Source organism: Arachis hypogaea, chromosome 19, assembly GCF_003086295.3.
Source record: "Arachis hypogaea cultivar Tifrunner chromosome 19, arahy.Tifrunner.gnm2.J5K5, whole genome shotgun sequence".
NCBI lineage: Eukaryota > Viridiplantae > Streptophyta > Magnoliopsida > Fabales > Fabaceae > Arachis > Arachis hypogaea.
Window position 1 is genome coordinate 134,808,880 of NC_092054.1, and position 24,201 is coordinate 134,833,080.

At 34.5% G+C, this 24,201-nt stretch overlaps 2 protein-coding genes and 1 long non-coding RNA gene across 4 annotated transcripts in view; 1 reads left to right on the forward strand and 2 right to left on the reverse strand.

The window, feature by feature from the left end:
- LOC112777359 (probable glutathione S-transferase) overlaps positions 1-13,790 on the reverse strand; it is a 64,226-nt gene extending 50,436 nt beyond the window's left edge. Inside the window, exon 1 of one of the 2 annotated variants that reach the window (XM_072228931.1) lies at positions 13,195-13,790. The gene's annotated coding sequence lies outside the window, so the exon portion shown is untranslated. The remainder of the gene's footprint in view (positions 1-13,194) is intronic. The other variant, XM_025821709.2, reaches the window with a different exon arrangement.
- LOC112777697 (uncharacterized) lies at positions 986-3,770 on the forward strand. Its single transcript, XR_003190547.2, has 3 exons — positions 986-1,160; positions 1,387-1,540; positions 3,461-3,770. It is a non-coding gene; the product is annotated as an uncharacterized lncRNA (long non-coding RNA).
- Positions 12,151-24,201, reverse strand: part of LOC112779560 (probable glutathione S-transferase) — a 136,858-nt gene continuing 124,807 nt past the window's right edge. The window contains exons 2-3 of the mRNA XM_025823862.3: positions 13,458-13,793; positions 12,151-12,628 (exon numbers count right to left, since the gene is read on the reverse strand). Coding sequence (XP_025679647.2) covers positions 12,299-12,628; positions 13,458-13,793 — 666 coding nt within the window. The 3' untranslated portion in view covers positions 12,151-12,298. The remainder of the gene's footprint in view (positions 12,629-13,457; positions 13,794-24,201) is intronic.

Below are 24,201 nucleotides of genomic sequence, written 5' to 3' on the forward strand. Positions count from 1 at the left end.
TAGGTGGTGGTAGATGAAAAGTTTGGGTGGTGATGATGAAAGTAAATGATGAGGATATTATGGACTTTTTAGTGTTTTCTGTGTCTTGTGTATTTACTTTGCCAAACATAAAACATGTATAAATGTATTTTGTGTCTATGTCTTCTAAATTTATGTCTCAGTGTCTCTATCTCTTGGTAAATACTAACCAAACGTAGCCTATGTGGACAAGAGGGTCATAGCCATAGTTGATGCCCTTATCGCGCTGGTCCGAGTTCTAGTGGAGGTCAATAGGGTTACTAGTGTATTTTTCACCTTTTTATGTAATTTTTTTATGTATTTTTTGCCTTTTTATGTATGAATTTTTCTATGTTAAATATTGTTAGCATAAAAGTAGTCAAATATAAGTGTTACAATACACCGCAAAGGAAAAAACACGACATAAAAAGAAATGTACAAATATAAATACAAAAAATAGAGAAAAGATAAATTTACCCAAGACATAAATAAGAACATAAAAAATTCAAGAGTCTATTTCTTTTCAAGCTTGTCCCCCAACAACTTCTTCGCTTACTTGGTCTAATATGACGAAGTGTATTTTTTCGGTAGAGCAATCTCTGTTCGTAAAAAATATGGATGACCCTCAGAAGTACTCACATCCATACCACTGGCTTCACCATCCCCACAAATCTCATAAGTACCCACATTCGGACCATTGGCTCCATTACCCTCATAAATCCCAGAAGCACTCATGCCTTGAGTGCTCGCTGTAAACCCCGAGTAATTAGTAAATAACGAATCAATAAATTAATTATTTTTCTAGAAAATTAGAAAATAGAATTTTATAGTTTAAGGTCATAGAGAAAATTAAAACAAGAATTTTGACAACAATTTTAAAGAATTTGGCCCAAGGTTGGGCCAAACAGGTCGAACCGATTGAACCGGGCCCATATTGGGCCCAATTACCCAAGCCCAAGTATATAAAGGAACCTTCCTCATTGTTAATACTTCAGGTTGCAGAGAGGAAGAGTGAGAGCACGGTGGGTTAGGGGAAAGAAATGAAACCCTTGCTCCAAATTCATTCAATTCCACATAACTTTCAATCCGGAGCTCCGATCACCGCACCGTTTGCGGTCACACGACCGCAACGTCGAGCTCTACAAAACCCAGTGGTCAATTAGGTAAGAAATCCACGTTTTTGTTTTCAATTCCCTCTTCCACAATTTCGAATTTAATGTGTAATTATGTTGGATTTCACCTGAATTCGGTGTTTAGTTTCGAATTAACTCGCGGGTATTGTTGGGTTCAGCTTATTGAGGCTGTGGGTAAAGTAAGCACCCTCAATTCATTTATAAAATATTGAATTAGTGAACTCTATGTTAACTACAGTAAATATTATGATGTTAGATTGAAATTGGTTGTGGATTGGAGTCAATTTGAGAAATTGGAAGCTAGAGGATTAGCTTTGGAGGCTGGTTATCATTGGTGAGGGGGCTAGAGTTGTGGAGGTTGTGGTTCGGAAATGTTTGAGGTGTTTTGGGTTATCAAAAAAATGGCCAAGGTATGGTTTTGGTTTCTCGTATATAATATATAATGTGTCGTGAAAACTTAGGCTAGTTGACCCATAGGATAAGTTGTATTGATTGTTGGTTGTTGAATTAAATTGTTGATTTGTGTTGAATATGAATTTTGGCAACTGATGTTATAGTGAGAATATATTGATACATGATGATTTTAATGATGAATGATGAGTATGATGAGAATGAATATATATATATATATATATATATATATATATATATGTAATGAATTATTGATGATATTTTTGGGTTATGTTGGCTGTGAAAGTAACCCTAGATAACTGAAGAAAGGCTGAAAATATAATTTTGGAAGGGATATAAGTTCAAATGTGAGTTATGGTATGTAAGGATGTTGAAAAGGGCCAAGGCAGAATTTTCAACATAATTGACAGTAGAATAAACCAGTTTCTGGGAGTAGACCAGGCTCTATTTTTAAATAAAACTATTTTTTCATGAAATTTTAATGTGTTACGAGTGTCTCATAAAAATTTCAGAATTTATTGAAGAGTGGTTTGGAAGAAATGAATTTTTAAAAATTGATGAATTCTGCAGAAAATTCCATTTCTCTGCTGCAGAAGTACCAACTTCCAACCTACCTATTTTGCAATTCTGATGTGCTTTTGGACTGAAACCAACGGCATTTCTAAGCCTTTTGAGCCCACAATCTAAAGTTTAAATTTTGTGTCAAAACGCTTTTTAATAAATTAGTTATGTTGCAAAGAGTGAGGGTAGTTCGCTGGATTTTGAAAATAGATTTCTAAAAGGCAGGGCTGTATTTCTAAGCTCATAACTATTTCATGTGACATGGTATTAATCTAAAATTTAGTTTTCCGGAAATAAGGAAGAGTCTTGTTTAAGAAAATGAATTTTGAAAGGCAATGGGCGAGAATTGGATTTTTAGTGAATTTAACAAATCTACCGCTCCTGCTATTCCTTGCTGTATTTTCTCAAAAACAATAACATCCTTTTTAAGCAAAAACACCAGTTTTAACTATGACCAAATTACCTTAATACCAAGATTTAGCTTCTAAAATAGTAGTATTGGGCCAACCAAGTAAGGCTTAAGTTCAATGGGTGATGCGGAGGTATGTATAATTAGGCGGTGATGCGGAGGTATGTTTTGTAGTGTTGGTGATGTGGAGGCTTAATAGAGAGAAATGAAATGAGAAAATATGCATGAAAGAGATAATCTAAACGAATATGTAAATTATTAAAAGTGTATATTGAATGGGCCTTGTGCCAAACTGCTAATGAGAAAGTGCCCGCCTAATGGATAGCCTGAGATTGCTAATGCGGGAATATTGGCCTAACTGATAGCATTGTTCCTTACTATGATACACATTGAAATGTTATTATAATGAGGCCTAATTGACACGGGTAACCATGATGCCAAGGTGTCTAATTGACACAGTAAAGAGACCATATTCGGGGTTCACTCCGAGTAACGTCAGGTTGCGGGTAGACAACTGACGCATGAGCTCATGGCCTGCGCTAGGAAAGGCATGCATTATGTACATTTGTATATTTTGTTTGAGCGTGCATTATCTTGGCTTGCTTAATTGTTTATACACGTTAATTGCTAATCGCCTACTTGTTATATATGCTTTCTGTATGTGTTTGACTTGTCTGTTTTGTCTGTCTATGCAATTTTATTGGAGTTGGAGAAATGGAGGAAAGGCGAACAGATTGAGGGTTTTGATTAGATGTTGATCAAGTTTAGAACCTTAGATACCTACCCTCGTTTATTGTTTTAGCTTTAGTTCCTTAAGATTTATAATCCGATTGTCGGCGTTCTAGGATTGCCTTTGGCTTTCCCAGGACCTTGTTTATTATATATGTGGGCACCTTAACCATACTGAGAACCTCCGACTCTCATCCCATACAATATTATTGTTTTTCAGATGCAGGTTGAGAAGCACCACTCTGTATTCTGGAGACACTGACGAAGCGAAAAACTCTTGGGATTCAGGGCCGTATATTTATGAATGTATATAGATTCTCCACCTTGTATTTTATGTTTGTCCCTCTTAGAGGTTGACTCGGAGAAACAGGTTGTCATTTTTTGCTTTGGGTCATTTTGGGATCCTCTTATGTATATACTTGTATGTTCTGGCTGGTTTATCTTTGCGAACTGAGTTGGAAGCCTTGTTAATTATACCTTTGACACTCCCTTTTTATTATTCATACACAAATATCTTACGTTTCCTCGTACGCAGGTTTTTGTTTACGTGAGTATTACGAATTTTGTTTTAAACTTTTCTTCAAAGACTCCTAGATATAAAACTTTTTCAACTATATTATATATATATTTTTTATTTTTAGAGATCGTAATACCTCACCACCTCAGTTTTATGACTTAAGCATAAGACTTTGTGTGGTAAGGTGTTACATTATGGTATCAGAGCAGTTCGTTCCCGTAGAGCCTGGGAAATAAACTGACTATACTTCTGAGCAAACTCTGGCTGTGTGTAGATGCTATTTAGGATGTCTGCTTGACTTATATAGCATAAATGTTCATGAGCATTACCTTTGGAGATTCGAAGCACTAGACTTTAGATATTAAGACTGATCACCTTAATATCAATTGTTCGGTGTGGACAAGACCCAAATGGCGTCTCGTGGATGCGAGCGAGGTTGTATGATTGATCTTTAAGCTGCTCTGGAGAATATAGTTGCTGCTGTGTGAGCTACTATTGAAGGAATAGAGCGGATTACTTAGGAATTGTGATGGAGGCGATAATGGATTAGGTAGTAGAGATTCCTAGGGATTAGGACTCTTGCAGCTATGGCAAAGGTTAATAACATTTAGTTAGAAAGATGGAGAGATTCAGGGAATGTTCTGGCAGAGTAAGTGAACGATTCCGAATCTTAATGGCTAAAATCAGAGTAACGCTGCGGAAGCACAGTGATTTTGGTGACTCTAGAATAGTGATGATGAGAGGAAGAAGTTGTGAGGTATGAGCATGATTCAAGGATTAACACAAGATCGAAGAATGTAGAGTGAGAAGGTGTAGCTTAGGTTATACCATATTAACTCAAAATAAGATATTAAGGAATTGTTAGCGAGTGAGATAGCTGAGAAAGCATTGAGATTAATTTCATTTAGAAAGAACCCTTGAAGGGTAAGGAAGTTGTACTCATTAAGAGAGTTAAACGAAGCTAAGAGTGAGACAAACGGGTTTAGCTTAGGCTTGAATTGGGAATAAGATAATGCATTAACGTCCGAGAATGGTAAAATGAATGGTAAGAAGTCAGTTGAATCTGAGGGGGCATATATGAAGATTTGATAGCGAATTTTCGAGGACAAAAATTTCTGTTAAGGGGTAAGATATAAACCCCCGAGTAATTAGTAAATAACGAATCAATAAATTAATTATTTTTCTAGAAAATTAGAAAATAGAATTTTATAGTTTAAGGTGATAGAGAAAATTAAAACAAGAATTTTGACATAAATTTTAAAGAATTTGGCCCAAGATTGGACCGAACGGGACGAACCAATTAAACCGGGCCCATATTGGGCCCAATTACCCAAGCCCAAGTATATAAAAGAACCTTCCCCATTGTTAATACTTCAGGTTGTAGAGAGGAAGAGTGAGAGCACGGTGGGTTAGGGGAAAGAAATGAAACCCTTGGTCCAAATTCATTCAATTCCACATAACTTTCAATCCGGAGCTCCGATCACCGCACCGTTTGCGGTCACACGACCGCAGCGTCGAGCTCTACAAAACTTAGTGGTCAATTAGGTAAGAAAGCAACGTTTTTGTTTTCAATTCCCTCTTTCTCAATTTCAAATTCAATGTGTAATCATGTTGGATTTTGCCTGAATTCGGTGTTTAAGTTTGAATTAACTCGTGGGTATTGTTGGGTTCAACTTATTGAGGTTGTGGGTCAGGTAAGCACCCTCAATTCTTTTATGAAATATTGAATTAGTGAACTCTATGTTAACTATAGTAAATATTATGATGTTAGATTGAAATTGGTTGTGGATTGGAGTCAATTTGAGAAATTGGAAGCTAGAGGATTAGCTTTGGAGGCTGGGTATCGTTGGTGAGGGGGCTAGAGTTGTGGAGCTTGTGATTCGAAAACGCTTAAGGTGTTCCGGGTTATCGAGAAATCGGCCAAGGTATGGTTTTTGTTTCTCGTATATAATATGTAATGTGTTGTGAAAACTTAGGCTAGTTGACCCATAGGATAAGTTGAATTGATTGTTGTTTGTTGAATTAAATTGTTGATTTGGGTTGAATATAAATTTTGGCAACTGATATTGTAGTGAGAATATATTGATACATGATGATTTTAATGATGAATGATGAGTATGATGAGAATGAATATATATATATATATATATATATATGTAATGAATTATTGATGATCTTTTTGGGTTATGTTGGCTGTGAAAGTAACCTTAGATAACTGAAGAAAGGCTGAAAATGTAATTTTAGAATGGATATAAGTTTAAATGTGAGTTATGGTATGCAAGGTTGTTGAAAAGGTCCAAGGCAGAATTTTTTGCATAATTGATAGTAGAATAAACTAGTTTCTGGGAGTAGACCAGGCCCTATTTTTAAATGAAACTATTTTTCTATGAAAGTTTAATGTGTTATGAGTGTCTCATAAAAATTTTAGAATTTATTGATGAGTGGTTTGGAAGAAATGAAATTTTAAAAATTGATGGATTCTGCAGAAAATTCCGTTTCTCTGCTGCAAAAACACCAACTTCCAACCTACCTAATTTGCAATTCTGAGGAGCTTTTGGATTGAAACCAATGGCATTTCTAAGCCTTTTAAGCCCACAAACTACAGTTTAAATTTTGTGTCAAAATGTTTTTTAATTAATTAGTTATGTTGCAAAGTGTAACGGTAGTTTGCTGGATTTTGAAAATAGATTTCTAAAAGGCAGAGATGTATTTCTAAACTCATAACTTTTTCATGTGACATGGTATTAATCTAAAATTTATTTTTCCGGAAATATGGAAGAGTCTTATTTAAGGCAATGGGCGAGAATTGGATTTTTAGTGAATTTAACAAATCTACCGCCCCTGCTATTCCTTGTTGCATTTTCTCAAAAACAATAACAGCATCCTTTTTAAGCAAAAGCACCAGTTTTAACTATGACCAAATTACCTCAATACCAAGATTTAGGTTCTAAAATAGTAGTATTAGGACAACCAAGGAAGGCTTAAGGTCAATGGGTGATGCGGAGGTATGTATAATTAGGCGGTGATGCGGAGGTATGTTTTGTAGTGTTGGTGACGTGGAGGCATAATAGAGAGAAGTGAAATGAGAAAATATGCATGAAAGAGATAATCTAAATGAATATGTAAATTATGAAAAGTGTATATTGAATAGGCCTTGTGCCAAACTGCTAATGCGAAAGTGCCCGCCTAATGGATAGTCTGAGATTGCTAATGCAGGAATGTTCGCCTAACTGATAGCACTGTTCCTTACTGTGATACACATTGAAATGTTATTATAATGAGGCCTAATTGACATGGGTAACCGTGATGTCAAGGTGTCTAATTGACACAGTAAAGAGACCATATTTGGGGTTCACTCCGAGTAACGTCAGGTTGTGGGTAGACAACCGACGCATGAGCTCATGGCTTGCGCTAGGAAAGGCATGCATCATGTGCATTTATATATTTTGTTTGAACGTGTATTGTCTTGGCTTGCTTAATTATTTATTCACGTTAATTGCTAATTGCCTACTTGTTATATATGCTTTCTGTATGTGTTTGACTTTTCTGTTTTGTCTGTTTATGCAATTTTATCGGAGTTGAAGAAACGGAGGAAAGGTGAAGAGATTGAGGGTTTTGATTAGATGTTGATCAAGTTTAGAATCTTAGATACCTATCCTCGTTTATGGTTTTAGCTTTAGTTCCTTAAGATTTATAATCCGATTGTCGGCGTTCTAGAATTGCCTTTGGCTTTTCCGGGACCTTGCTTATTATATATGTGGGCACCTTAACCATACTGAGAACCTCCGGTTCTCATCCCATACAATATTTTTGTTTTTCAGATGCAGGTTGAGAAGCACCACTCTGTATTCTGGAGACACTGACGAAGTGAAGAACTCTTGGGATTCAGGGCCGTATCTTTATTTATATTTATGAATGTATATAGATTCTCCACCTTGTATTTTATGTTTGTCCCTCTTAGAGGTTGACTCGGAGAAACAGGTTGTCGTTTTCTGCTTTGGGTCATTTTGGGATCCTCTTATATATATACTTGTATGTTCTAGCCGGTTTATCTTTGCGAACCGAGTTGGAAGCTTTGTTAATTATACCTTTGACACTCCCTTTTTATTATTCATACACAATATCTTACGTTTCCTTGTACGCAAATTTTTGTTTACGTGAGTATTACGAATTTTGTTTTAAACTTTCTTTCAAAGGCTCCTAGATATAAAACTTTTTCAACTATATTATATTATATTATATTATATATATATATTTTTTTTTTATTTTTAGAGATCGTAATACCTCACCACTTCAATTTTATGACTTAAACATAAGACTTTGTGTGGTAGGGTGTTACACTCGCTCCATCGTTGCCCTAATCGTGCTGTAAATCATCCTCTCGGAACACCTTTCCTTTCTACAAACACTAGTTCAAATCAAATAATATTGTATATGGTGGTTTGAAAGTACGTGGTGGCTCAACCCTTATGAATGGTGGCTCTGTTTTAGTGGATCCATCACAAATTCACTAGCACGAGCTGAGACGGAGCTATGGCTAACAAAGGGTTCAGAAGCATCAGGCCTTTCTTGAGAAAATTGAAAGAATGCTCCAGTCTCCCTTAGTACCTGAGGCAAACTGATGTCATCAAATGGGTTTAACGGACTGAAGGATTCTTCTGTTGGAATTACCAATTGTGGTATGTATGATTTTACTTGCGGCTGTGGTTGTGGTGGGTAAAAGGAAAATAAATGTTGCTGATAAATCAGAAACTGTTGATGTTGCTCATAAGCTGGAAACTGACGTTGGAGCTCATAAGCCAGAAACTAATGTTGTTGCTCATAAGAGGGAAATGGCTAATGTTGCTCATAGGGGGAAACTGATGTGGTCTAGGTGGGGGCGGGGTGGCGGCAGTGGTTGATTCGTCTTGGGGTCTGCATACGAAGCTCTTTTTGACAACCTTAGGTGATTGCCATACTGTTGTGTGTACCAATCATAGTACATCGAGAGAGAGTGAAAGTCGACAATTTTGTCTCTTGTTTGCAGCATATTATAGCACTAGTTGTTCCACATATCGACCCAAAGTCTGTTTCTTTCCTTCCTGTCATGGCACTGTGCTCGAATCAACCGCCTGCAGTGAGCTTCTCCAATTCGGAATGCTTCCTTTGGTGAAAGTTGTACAAGCCCGAATTGGCATTTCACTCGGTCTATTGGGTACCATTCTATACACTCGAATGACACCAATAGACACTTTGTGGAGCATATCCACAATTATAAGGATAGGTCCTCAGGGACATTAACTCTTATATATGGCTGCCATATAAGCTGAACAACAATAAATACGACGATAATCAATTAAATTATTAAACATAAAAACTTCTTAAGAGAAATCATTAGCACGTACATCGTTCACACTCATGTGATCTAATTATTACCTAAATTGCATCGTAGACCATGGCACATAATCTCTTAATCGATGCCAGTGACTCTACCTAAATTAGTTTATGTTAGTTATAATAATAATAATAATAATAATAATAATAATAATAATAATAATAATAATAATAATAACCATTACCATTGCCCACTTGGAATGCCAAAAACCAGAAGCTCACCTTGAGGAACGGGCGCTATCCACAACATATCTTCTCATACCTAAACAAAGAGAAGAATAAGGGGGTCATTCATCTCTTTACAGTTATATTGCGATGCAAGGCACAATGACTTGTATAGATGTGCCAGACAAGCTGTCCCCAACAATGTTATAAATGTGATGGAAATCTCGAAAAAGAGGTAAAAACTTTGAGTTAGCAGAATTGGTCAATTTGTCTAAAAACACAACAGTTCTAAGCAAGCAGAATATGTGAACCCAGACATATTGCTCGATAAACTCTTGGGTGTCTAATGATTTGGTGTCTCTTCATTGTCGGACCCATGCTAGGTTTATCTTCCCCAACATGTGATCACGCAGACCGGGCTGTCTACCAAACATTGCTATGCAATTCTCCACCAAGAACGAGTGACTGCTGTTCGTTCTGCCTATCACGGGGTCGTTCCTATTGATCGGCAGGCCAAGAATATGTATCACGTCTTCTAGGGTCAATCAGTTCGCAAAATGAAAGGTGAAATGTATGACTTTCCAGCTTCCATCGCTCTACTAAAATACTCAACAGTCCATAATGTCCTTCTTTTTGCCTAATCATGAAACGTGATGAAAATCAGTTGACGTTAGGGCGGCTATAGTGATCTTGTTGTAGGTTTTCAGCGAATCAAGTTTGTCCTCCTAATTTTTATGTTGCATCTATACTAATTTTAAAAAAAATGTAAAATTTAGACCTAAGAGGTAAAGCATTATGGTGCGCGAATTAGGATATTCGCACAACTTAACTGGCAAGTGCACCAGGTCATCCAAGTAATGCCTCAAGTGAGTGAGGATCGATCCCACGAGGATTATCAGATTGAGCAACAATGGCTATCTAGTTGGACTTAGTTAGGCAAATAGAAAAGGGATTTGGTAAGTCAAATTCGTATAAAACAGTAAATAAGCTAGTAAATAAAGCAAATAAGGGTTTGGTGTAAAAACAGTAAGAGAAAACAGTTAAGGTTTCAGAGATACTTATCTTTCCGGATTAAAAGTTCTACCAACTATTTTTAACAATGTATGATTCATTCCATGGCAAACTGTAAATGTCTAAATCTTAATCTCTTAGTGATTTAGCCTCTTCTAATCTTCATTAACTACCACTCTTGTGGTTACTTAATTCCGATTAGAGGGTTAAGTTTAAAAACTAGTTTATAGCTATAAAAACCATAATTACCCAAAGCTAATACGATTATATGTCACATATCCCAATTAGTTCATATAATTAGTAATTTAGGAGGAATTTGTTTTCAAGCTGTTGTTCAAGCGAGATAACTCTCTCGAGAATCACAAGAACTTAAGTAGAATAAGGGTCATATTCTCGTTCCACCCAGATTTATAAGATTAAGAACGAAAATAATCCTTGAAACTGAATCAATACATTAATTAAAATAAAAGAATAATAGTTCTAATCTATAGAAATAAACAGAGCTCCTAACTTTAACCGAGAGGTTTAGTTACTCATGACTTATAAAGAAACTAGGGTTCTGAAAACGTGCGGAAGGAAGATCCTAGACCTAAGTGATCTTTTTCCTTTTATAATAATCTAATTTGATTTGAAAATAAAATAGAATAATAAATTCTAGGCCTAAAATATTTTTTTGTAAATAAAATTACAAAAAAAATTAAAATAAAACTAATAAGTGCTAAATCCACTTGAGAGGCCCAAAGAGGGAGTATCTGGACTGCTGTTGGCGTTTAACGCCAGTTTGGACGTTAAACACCCCAAGGGGAGTGCAACGTTGCTGGCGCTAAATGCCAGGTTGGGCGTTTAGCGCCCTTGGGGGGGGGGGGGATTCTGGCGCTGCATTCTGTCCTTCTTGGGCGCTAAATGCCAGGCTCGACGTTTAGCACTAGATTTGGCAGTGATTTCAGAAGAAAAGTATATACTATTATATATCGTTAGAAAGCTCTGAAAGTTGATTTTCAAACGCCGTTGAAACCGCATCAATTGGACCTTTGTAGCTCAAATTATGCTCGTTGGAATGCAAGGAGGTCAAGGTTGACAATATCTACTTTCTTCCTTTGTTTTTGCACAAAACTCTGCCAAATTCGCTCGAATTTTACCTGCAATCATAAAAATACCAAAACAACTCAAAGTAACATTCAAAGAGAATTTTTACACTAAAATATAACAAAACTTAATAAAATCTAACTAAAAATAACTAAAAAATGCTAGAAAAAAGGTATAAGATGATCACAAAAAAAAAGTATAAGATGATCACACATCACATTACTTAGAGCGACAACATCTGAGTTATTTTGGATGCATTCAGTGCATCATCTAGTTCCTCGTCAATGGTGGTTGAAGGTAGTTGTGCTCTTCATTAAATCTAAATCTAAATCTAAATTTTTGATAAGAGTAAATAGATAAAAATATGCATAAAAGAGTTTGACGTAGATAAAAGTATACAACAAAGTTTATAAATATCAAATTATATCTAAAAAATTGATTTTAATAGACAAAAGTACATCTAAAATAATATTTTTGAGTGTAAAAGTATATAAACTCACTAACGATATAATATTTTTGTCCATCTAAAATAATATTTAAAGTGTACTTTAATATTTATGATCTTTTAAGTGTATTTTATTTTGTCTAATCTAAATTATTTTTTATATATTTTTATCTATTTATTCTTTTGATAATGCCTGCTTAGCCACTCCTAAGCTTCATATTATAACTAAACCAAATTCTACTAATTGGTTTTTTTAAATCTATCCACACATGTTACATAATATATCCCAATCTATTCCATAGATGTTTGATAATGATTTAAAACGAAACCTAATTGATTATTTGAAGAAATACAGTAAATTCAAACTTTTATTCTACTTTACAAACACAATAAGACAACAAAACCAACAAATGTTAGCACTTGGTAATATAAAGAAACAACGACGTAGTGATTATGACTTCTTAGGAAGATGCCAACCTCCTCCTCTCCATGATAGATTTTATGGTAGCTGACATTTTTTCCCTGTCAGGGAAGTTTTCTTTGATGATTGAAATATTCTTGAAATTATCAAACCATAAATGTAAGAGAGGGAACCTTTCAGCTACTAGGACCTTCTCTTGTTTAATATCTTCTATAGTGACAAAAAATGCGAAAAGTGATCCAATAGCTATGTCCACAATGTTAATTTTGTCTCCACCGAAGAATTTCCTCTTATCAGCTAAGCAATGATCTTCAAGGACTTTGAAATTTTCCAAGGCCTTCTCTACGTCCTTTTCTTTCTGTGCAGGAATCTATAGTATAAACGTTAATCCATTATTATTATTATTATTATTATTATTATTATTATTTGTGTATAGAAAATTATAATATGGTAGAAAGTTAATTAGCATAAGAAATTATAGAGAGCTAGAATATTGTTAGGGATCAAGTGCCAAAAAGTTCTTGCTAATATCGTCAGTTCAATTGTATTTGGATTTTATTTCTGATATAAAAATAATGAGACAGAAAAATAAAAAAAACTAGAGATGTATTTTGATCTTGATTTTGAAAAATATGAAAAATATAAAATTTTTTTATACATTTAATTTTGAGATTTAGTTAACGTATATCTTTAAAACACAAATTAAAATTACTATTACTAGAAATTTTTAAAGTTTTATTTTAATAATAAATATATAACAAATACACATTAGAATTTTAATTATATATTTTCTATATAAATTTTATTAATTAATAAAATTAACATGTATTCTCATCTAAATTGTTTTTTATCTTTAAAAATATTTATATAAAAATATTAAGTTTAAATTTTCAATTTATTATTTATTTATTAAAATAAAAAATTAAAAACTTTTACCAATATTAATATTAATATATGCAGTAGTACATGCATGTTAGTTAAATTCTATTGACAAAATAAATTTTTAGAATTTACCAATTTTGTACTCTAAAAGACTTTTTAATATGATAATAATAAAAAAAATTTAAATATTTTTTTAATAATTTACAATAAAATATATTTTTATAGTATTCTAAAAATATTTCCTATGTGGTTAACAACACCCAGAGAGTTGAAAGCACTAATAACAAAGAACATAAATATTATTTCTAAAATCTTACCATTTGTTCAGAATATGCAACCCAAAACATTGCTTGAGCTCTCTCATAGGGATCAAGAGGGACCAATGGATTCTGTGGCCATAACTCATCAATGTATTGAACAATGATCATGGACTCACAAATGGGTTTTCCACCATGAACAAGCACTGGAGTCTTCTTATGCACAGGGTTGTATTCTAGAAGTTGAGGACTCTTATTGTAGCGATCTTCTTCAATGTTTTCATATGGTAGACCCTTCAACTTCAGGGTCCATACCACCCTCATCGTAAAGGGACTATACCAAAATCCATGTAACTTCAAATTTTCCATTTTTGTGTTTAATGCCACCTCCTCCATCTGGAGTGTTCAAGATTAAACCTATAAGAAATTTAATATAATATCTCGAGTAGTCTTAGTTGATTGTATTGGTCAACTTGAATTTTTCATTTATTAATTGAATTTATTTTATGCAATTAAGTCTCGAAACGAATAGTCCAAAAAAATGTATTTATAAATAAAAGAGTTTAATTAATACGTGTTTTTAAAATATATATTAAATTGATTATTAATAAAAAATTTTAAAAGTTTTTTCTAATAAATATACTATTTGAAAATTAAGTTTTATATTTTTTTATGAAAATATTTTTAGTTGATAATACATGCTAGTTAATTAATCCTGAATAAAAATGAAAAGTAAGCTTCCTCGATCCCTCATCCTTCCTAGGAGTTTGTGATACGTCCTAATCTTATAGTAGTGAAGGTGGAGAATTTTGATTTTTCTTTGTATTTAGAAAACTCTAACTTTTAAACGTCAAACTTCTCGTGTTTCATATTAATTTATATTTCATTATTTTATAATTCAATATAACTTTTACTTCAACACTCGAATTTTTACGTTTGCTCATATATAAAAAATTATATGTAAATTATATATATGTACCTAAAAAATCAAATTAATAAATTATATATATATATATATATTGTTGATTATATAATTTACTTTTCAATGTTGAAAGCAGCACATTCAGGGTCCAAAGTGGTTATGGTGGTCCTCCAAAAGTTTTTTAAAAATTTATTATTATTATTATTATTATTATTATTATTATTATTATTATTATTATAATATGAAGAAATGGTCAAATTAGTCATTAAAAAATTATTCATCCTTTAAATTAGTTCCTAAAAATTATTTTTAATCAAATTCATTTTTCAAAGATTTTAAAGTTGGTCATTTTAGTCTTTCCGTCACTTTCGTTACTAACGGCATTAAGATTTATTGATGTGACAGCTTAAGTGATATCACAACACATACCTAGTAGTCCCAATAATTGATGGCTAGTATAATAAGTTTATGAAATTAGATCAAATCAACCCCAAATTGAAGGATTCTAATACTTGAAGTTTTTTCCTTAATTAGGTTTTGATTTGATCTCATTTTATAAACATTAATAATTTTTAGCGCTATCAACAACAAAAATGACAGAAGGACTAACCTAATTAATTTAAAATCTTTAAATGATGAATTTGATTAAAAAAATCTTTTGGAACTAATTTAAAAAACAAATGATGTTTTAGAGATGAATTTGATCATTTATCTTTCTCTCTCTATCTATCTATCTATCTATCTATATATATATATATATATATATATATATATATATCACTGATTAATTACATATTAATATATTAGATATAAAAAATTATATGTAAATAATTCAATATGTATGATTTTATTGCAATATAGCAGCAATAAGGAATTTTTTAAAATAAACAATTTAATTATTTTATTTATTGAAATATGTAATTTGTACCATATTTATCAATTTACATTACATGATGTTCGGTAACTCGGGTATCAGACGATTCGGGGAGGTTGTTGGGTTGGAGAGGTGGGGTATCGCCTGGTTCCGGATTGCGGGGTTGGAGCTGGAGCAGTTGACGTCCCGAGATCCTGGTGTGGAGAGGGGGGTGCCACCTGCAAAGACACTCCGATGCTCTAGTCAGTCAGGTGTGCAGGCGAAAAAGCGGGTAAGGTGATATGTGTGACGTACCTTGGGGGAGGGGGTAGGACCCTCCCCATATATACCGTGTCAGGAGTGGGTCCCACAAGGGCAGACCCACCTTCCTCGAAGCTTCCCAATACAGCTGTAGCAGAGAGCTGTCAAGGAAGCGTGTCCGGGTCGATGGTTGAGCGTCTCGCGCCCGACCGTTCGGGTCGTGTGGCCTATGGGTCGGGTCGGCACGCATGACGTTTGGGCCGGGCCGTAACAGTACTCCCAACGCGCCAGCAATGCTCGTGAGTGACGTTGGTGGTGTGTTATGTCCTTTCTGGTGCGTTGTGGCTAGGTCAGCCGCTCGTGGAGAGGACGTGCCTCTTGCGCGCGTGTCTGTTTGTTGCTGGGGATAACCTTTCGTCGGCTCGTTCTCCGCGTCAGGCATTTAATGCTCATAATGAGTTATTTCAAAACCCTGAGCGCAAAGACTGTTTTTCCCTTTGCCTTTCGCACTTCTTGAGTCAGTTTCCTAATCCCCCAGTCAGTTTTGTATTTCGCTTCCACTTCATTTCCTTGTTCTTTCCACTTCCATCTTCTTCCCTCTCGAATTTTCTACTGCTATTTCTGTGTCCTTGTGCATTCGCCCCTTCTTGCCTCCTTTCGAATCTCTGCAACTATCCTAGTAAGCGCTCATCTCTCACTCTTTGTTCCATGTTTGTTTTATCTTCATTGTCTATGCTCTGTATGCATGTTGTTTTTCTTATTTGACTTGTATGTTGGATGGCATTAGTGTTAGGTAGGTGCATTAGGGGGTTACCACTCTAGGGCATTTGTTTAGGCTTTTACTTAGGATTGGCTTCGGCCATGCTTGGTTGCAGTTGTTGAATAGGCAAAATGTAGTTTCTGGACCTTTTTCGAACTCCCGACCTCGTAGACTAACCGAGTGGTGCGCCCACTGTAGGTATGCCTCGTCACGTTTCGCGATCTTCCTCCTCAAGCGCGGGTTACGACCGATATGCTTGGGTGACCTCTGACATGAAGGACTCCCCAAACCAAATGGGTGAGGAGGAGCTGACCGAGTTTCGTCAAGCCGAGTACTTGTGTGGCGGGACCGACGAGGAGTCTAACTACGATGTTTTCGTCCCCGCCCCTAACAAATGGTTGTACGAACTTAACCTCCACTCCCCCCGAGTTTCCAACTGGATCTGGTTCTACAAGGCAATGTTCACCCAACTGGGGGTTCGCATTCCTTTCTTTTATTTTCAAATGGCGCTCCTTAACCGAGTCTCCGTGGAGCCGTCGCAGTTGCATCTGAACAGTTGGGCTTCCATCCGCTGTTTCGAGATGGTGTGTGAATATTTAGAGCTGCCGGTGTCCGTCGACGTTTTCCTTTATCTCTTCAACCTTACGAATCCTTCCAAAGAAGGGAAAGCGAGGAAAGGGTTCATGTCCTTCCGATCAGCCCAAGGTCGGAGAATTTTTGGCTTGCTTGAGGACTCTTACCATGGGTTCAAGGACAAGTACTTCAAGGTGTGCCCAGTCAAAGGTCGCCATCCCTTCTGGCTGTCGTTAGAGGGGCAGCGTCTCATCCCGACGTATTGGAGTTTCGGAGCGGGGTCCAATACCTTCATAAAAGTTACATACAAAGGAATGTCCTCTGTGGACAAAAAGATTGCCGACGTGTTGTTGGCTGTTTTTGGGAAAAACCATGTGAACCCCCATCTCCTTATGGGTGACCGGGAGGTCACTAGAAATTATATTTGTGAGTAGTTTTAACTTGCATTTCTTGTGCTACTGTTGCTTTGATTTGTTATGCTGACGTCACGACTAACCTGTTTCACTATTTTGTTGCAGTGGGAATGTCTACTGAAGTGACAGGCCTTGAGAATTTATATAACACCTTTCTGGCTGGCGACAGTGATGAGGAAACGGGGACAAGAAACAGGAGGCTCCACCTGAAAATAACGAGAAACAGGCGGTGTCCCCTCCCCGTGATGCCGAGATGTCGGACCAAAATGCTGATGAGGCGCATGCCTCTCCCGTTCATGGTGAGGCGGTTGGTCCTAGCGAGGGCTCGACCTCCAACCCTCAATTCGAGGAGGATGATGTGAAGATTATCCACAACCCAAAGAGGAGGAAGCCGTCCTCCAGTCCTGAAGGAGCCCTCACCGTGATGGAGAGGAACTTTGATGTCGGGAACTTTATAGACACGCAGCTGCTTCCTGGCACAGAGGAACATTTCCATGGCTCGGATCTTCCTGGGCAGGCGAGATGGATGTATCGTTCTCTTCTTCGCGACTGATGAGCGGATAATTTATACCCTTTTTGGCATTATTTTTACAAAATTTTTAGTATGTTTTAATTACTTTTTATTCAAAAATCATATTTTTGGACTTTACTATGAGTCTATGTATTTTTCTGTGATTTTAGGTATTTTCTGGCTGAAATTTAGGGACCTGAGCAAAAATCTAATTCAGAGGCTGAAAAAGGACTACAGATGCTGTTGGATTCTGACCTTCCTGCACTCGAAGTGGATTTTCTGGAGATACAGAAGCTCAATTGGCTCGCTCTCAATTGCGTTGGAAAGTAGACATCCTGGGCTTTCCAGCAATATATAATAGTCCATAATTTTCTCGAGATTTGATGGCCCAAACTGACGTTTAAGGACAGCCTAAAACATCTTGGTGTAAAACACCCAAACTGGCACTAAAGTTGGCGTTTAACTCCAGGAACAGCCTATGCACGAAAAAGCTTCAATGCAGCCCAAGCACACACTAAGTGGGCCCCGGTAGTGGATTTCTGCACTATCTACACTTAGTTACTCATTTTCTGTAAACTTAGGTTACTAGTTTAGTATAAAAACTACTTTAAGCCTTTTGACAAGCTTTAAGTCGGAGGGATCTTTGGAACGTTTAGTCCTTAGACAATGGAGGCTGGCCTCACGGCCATGCCTAGACCTTTTTCACTTATGTATTTTCTACGGTGGAGTTTCTACACCCCATAGATTAAGGTGTGGAGCTCTACTGTTTTTCATGAATTAATGCAATTACTACTGTTTTTTCTCCAATTCACGCCTACTTTCTCTCCAAGATATACTCTTGTTCTTAATTCAGTTAAGTCAGAATGAATGGGTGACCCGTGACAATCACCCAATCTTTGTTACTCGCTTAGCCAAGATCGCGTGCCTGACAACCACAAAGCGATCTACATGATGTTCAACGTAGTCATTGGACGACAACTGGAGTATACTCTCTTGGATATCTAATACACGGTCCAAGTTCGTGAGATTAGTATCTTCGTGGTATAGGCTAGAACCATTGGCAGCATTCCTGAGATCCGGAAAGTCTAAACACTACAAGAAAATGGAACATTTGTAACAAAAAATTTGTATCAAATTTAAAATTGTTACAAAAAAATAGTATTTTGTAATAATAATTTGTGATTGTTATAAAAGAATAATGTTTTGTAACAACATTACAAGTTATTACAAAACATGATAATATTTTGTAACAACTTATTTTATTTTGTTACAAATTATGTTAGTTTTTGTAACGAGATGGTGTTTTGTTACAAAATATTGCAATATTTTGTAATAAAAAAAAGTTGTTGCAAAATTTTAAAATATTTTGTAACAAAATATTTTTTTGTTTCAAAATCTTCAATTGTTTTGTAATAAAAAATTAATTTGTCACAAAATTCAACATTGTTTGTAACAAGTTGCTTAATTTATCACAAAATATAAGTATATTTTATAACAAAAAATTATTTCAAAATGTTAAACAATTTGTGATTAAAAAAAATTGTTTATATAATTCTTTTTAGAATAATTTTATTTTGTTTCACAAATTAAAATATTTTACATATTATTTATATTTATTAATTTTTAAAAATTGTAAATATTAATTTTATATTCTTTTAAAAAATTAATATATAATTTGTATTAATAATCAAATTTTTAATGTTAACTAAAAATTAATTTATGAAAGTTTAAAAAATTTAATTAAACTATAAATATAAAATCAATAATTAAATATAAAAAAAATTAAGATACACAAATATAATTTAAGTAATTAAGATTCTTGTGTAATTTTTTATAATTGATTATTTCATATAATTTGAAATTAAATTTAGCAATGGAAGTCTTATATAATTTAATTTAAATAATTTTTATTATGAATAAATTATAGTTTATTTTATTAAATTGAGCTCTAAGAGATTAATTTATTTGGAATGATTAAATTGATTTTTATAAATTTTTTAATTTTAAGTTAATTAATGTTTAGGTATAATTTTTATTATAATTAGTTGTTTTATTTTATATAAATTGAAATTAAAATTTTAGTAATAAAAAATTATATCAATAATATAAATAACTGATATTTTCGAATTTAAAATTATATTTTATAAAATGTGATTGATACATTTATTTTATAATTTAAATTAAAAATAATCTTTATAGTATTAAATTTAAATTTTAAATTATTATTTTATTTTAAATATTTTATAAAATTATTATATTATTTATATATATTTTATCCTAAACTTAAAATTCCTAACTTAAAACCTGCATTCTAACCTAAACGCATATCAGAAAGGAAAGAAAGAAAGGGGTGGTGGGGGCGCTCCGGATGGGGAAAAGGGAGACGGCGCGGTGGGCGTCACTGCCACCAGAGCTGCCGTCGAATCACCACGGGGGAGAAGGAGAGAGAAGCAGAACCGCGAAGAGAGAGAGATCGACGGAGACGTTCACACTGTTCGTCCTCGTCGCTGCCATGCGTTGCCGCCGCTAGTTTCGCTATTCTCACTCTCTCAATTTCACTCTCTGCACTCACTCTCAGTCTCACTCAAAGAAACCCAAGGCCGGCGGCGAACCCATCTTCTTGCAGCACCTCCCCAGCCGGTGAACCCCTTCCTCCCACCACCTCGTAGTGCCGTCGAAGCCTTTCTCCCAGGGCCACCAGACCTTTCTTCGCAGCCCCTCTTTGCGGACAGCACCACCCAGCCCCAGCCAGCACCACCCTCGCGGTCGTAGACACTACACCACCCAGCAGTCCAGCACCATCCAGCGGCACCCCAGCGCCACCAACAGGACCGATCTGGCCACCCATAGCAGTACTGTTGTGTTTCTGGCCTGGCCACCAACAACACAGCAGCCACCGGTTAGCCTTCTTCCAGTGCTCTTCCTCCTTCCCATCCACTGACTTTAGGTTTGATTTTCTCTCCTTCTATGTATCTGAAGCAATTAAACATATTCGGTTTATAATTATGAAATAGTTAGAGTTTGATTTTGTTAATTATAATTTCTATGATTCTGAGTTGCTGGATTTGTTTAGGGTTTTGTTAATTTCTTGTTAATAACTCTGATTATGTGCTTCTGAGTTGTTGGGTTCAAATTTGCTTATTTTGCTTAGTTCAAGTTCTGTGATTCTCTGATTCTGTGATTCTGATTCTGTGATTATGTGATTCTGAATTGATTTTTGGTTTTCTGCACTTATTTTGCTTGTTTTGAAATTTTGTTAATAATACTAATGATTACTGTGCTTGTTTAATGATTTTGTTAATTTGAGTTGTTTGTTTTGAGTTGAATTTGTGATTTAATTTATTAATAATTCTGATTCTGTGATTCTGAGCTGCTGGGTTTAATTTATTTTTGCTTGTTTTGAGTTGATTTTGTGATTTATTTGTATTCAATTTCTGTTCAATCTATTTGTTCATTGTTGTTCATTGTTGCTGATTGTTGTTCATTGTTCATTGTTGCTGAATGCTAGTAATATTTTATTTTGTTGTGTTTCTGTTTCTGTTTTTTTAATTATTTGTTCATTGTTGTTCATTGTTCATTGTCGTTGATTCCTAGTATTTGTTGTTCATTATCTGGTATTGGTCTTTGGCAGGATATAAGAAGAGAACTTGGAATCAATATAATTGATGAACAGAAGGTGCAATTGTCTAAGGTAATTGGTCTTTCTACACATGTCTCGCTTGCGGCTTTTAGTTTCAAGAGAACTAGGTGGGCACAATGTATTTATGTATTGCCTGTATTTTTTGTGAGAAAGTGCATTTCAATTGCAAGTTATGAAGTTCTTTGTACTATGAAAGATGTCTTCAACATTCTAAATATATTGATATAATGGTATTAAAAATAGAAAGGAAGAATTTTATTGTTTGTAATATACCTTTAGATGTGTTATTTTCTTGCATAATGCAAAGACACTTTTGTTAGTCTTGTGTTATTTTGTGTCATTTAATAGAGTTAGTTCATTTGTTTTACTACATTTGTGTTATGTATTTATGTTGTCACTCTCCCTCTACATTAATTATTTTTTCCTTTAATATAATGCAAAATAAGATCTACTTCTGAATAGCTAATATTTGATTAGGCAATGATTATTGTTGCATGGAATGGATCTGGGAATCCAAGTGCAATTTTTAATGGTAATGTCTTCAAGAAGGTGCTGAGTGTGTTTATAACAGCAGCCATATTGAAACTTGGACAAGGTAGGGGATAGCAAATTTTACTTGAAGATATACAACTGTCTAGTGTAATTCAATAGCTAATTCTATCATTGTTGCATGTGTTTCTGTAAAAATTGCAATCTACCTTGCTACTTTAACCGCTGTTTTGGAACCATTTCTTCTGCCGCTATTAATGTCTAACATGTAAGAGTATCAATGGCCAGAGTCTTTCTAAACTTGTTTACTTTCAAGCTTTTTACATTATGAGGAGGTTGCTTATGGTTTTTCCTTTTTCTTTATCCTAGTTCTGTTTTTCACTTGGGCAGCTACTCTGGATGTGATTCTCAGTTGGAAAGAGAGAGGAAGAACTTGAAAAAAGAGAGCTCAGAGAGGGAGAACTTGAAAAGAGAGAGCTCACCACCATTTCTTTCTGTCCCCTTTCCCCTGTTCTGCTTCTACATTCCCAGGTCATTTACTGCATTTTTCTTTCAATTCTGTTAAGTTCATTTAATTCTGTCACTTAGTTAGACTTAGTTAGATATGCATGTTGTAATGGATTATAGGTTGTTACGTAGGTTGAACATAGTTTGTAGAGGAATTAGGTCTAGAAAAATTTTGCTGTTTTGAATGAGTTTGGAATAAATTTTTGTTAATTATTTGTTGAATGATCATGAATGTTGTTTGAATTTTTGTGAATCTGTGATTGGATGATAATGATTTTCTTCTTTTCTGAATCGAATTGTGAACTGCTGCTGTTATGTGAATTTAGTTTGTGCAATGATGATGATAAATTTAGATTGTGCACTCAAGTTGTTTGTTGCTTATTTCATATGGATGAATATGTGAATTTTGTTTAATTGTTATTGTATTCATATGGATATTGATTTGATTGAGTGAATTTGGAAAATATGCTAAATTGCTGCTGAAATGCTGCCGGAATTTGTTTAAATTTGTTTCACTATTAGTTTTTCATTTAAGTTAAATCTCCTCATCTTTCTATGGAATTCAGTTACACTAAAATTGAGAATTGAGACTTGTGAGTGCTCTGATTAGGCATGACTAGTAAACAAAATGCAAAACTGCTGTGTTAAGGAAAAGGGAGAAAAACTCCATCAATAGAGACAAATGTCCTAGATGATTTTAATACATTTTCCTAGATGATTCTTATTTTATTAGTATAGTTTAATTTGTATATAGATCTACTTATCACATTTTACTTGTGTCATGGTTAAAAAATGACAAATGTCCTATTATTTGGTTTGATAAAATTGGTTGTGTATTGGCTGAGATATAAGTTGTGAATTGGTTGTTTTTGTTGGAACCGTAGACGATGAAAATATCCAAGTTTTAGGGGAGGTTTTGTCAAAATTTTTCTAAACATTTTGGATAAAACTTAATGGAAAAAATTATAATTAGTGTTATATCTTGTTTCTAATCTTTTGTTTCGGTTTTTCTTATCTACAGGAGTGCTGAAATGGTGACCACATGCTACCTTGAGGGCTCAAGAATATTTTAATTCATAGAGAGACTAATCTATGTTAGAACTTTTAATTTTTGGTTGAACTTATGCAAGACATATAACTTGTAGAACTAATCAATGTACTCACTAATGTTATTTTGTTTTAGAACAATTTTAGCTAAATGAGGCATGTTTGAATTATGTATGTTTTTGCATATTATATGAATGTAGACTTGCTTATTAGAATAGTTAATATATTAGTTAATTTAAAAAATAATTTAATAAATTATGCATGCAATTTGTATTAAAAAAAATTGTTACAAAATAATTAATTTGCTTTTGTAACTAAGAAAAAAAAACGTTACAAAATCAAGTTACATTTTGTAACAAAATTTTATGATACAAAAAAAATAGATTGTTACCAAAAATACATTGAAGATCAAAATTTGTTACCACTTTTATAACGGCTTCTGGTTTTTTGTATCAGAAAAATTTGTTACAAAATACCACTTTGAATTGTAGCAGTTCCATTTTTTGTTACAAAAACTTTTTGTAACGGGACATACTGCAACGGCCCTTTTTTTTGTTACAAATGTTGCTTTTTCTTGTAGTGAAACCTTATCTGTGGTATTTCGAGTAGGATTTGGGAAGGGATGACTGTGACGAGCTTCAAACCTGCGAATGTTGGGCGCAGTGACAGTGTGCAAAAGAATAAGGGTCCTATTCCGACGCTAGTGGGAACCGACAGATGATTAGCCGTGCGATGACAGCGCATATGGATTTGTTTTCATCCGAGAGGATCATACAGCTTGCCATGGAAGGAGGTAACGCATGGTTGGAAGAAGGCAATAGGAAAGCA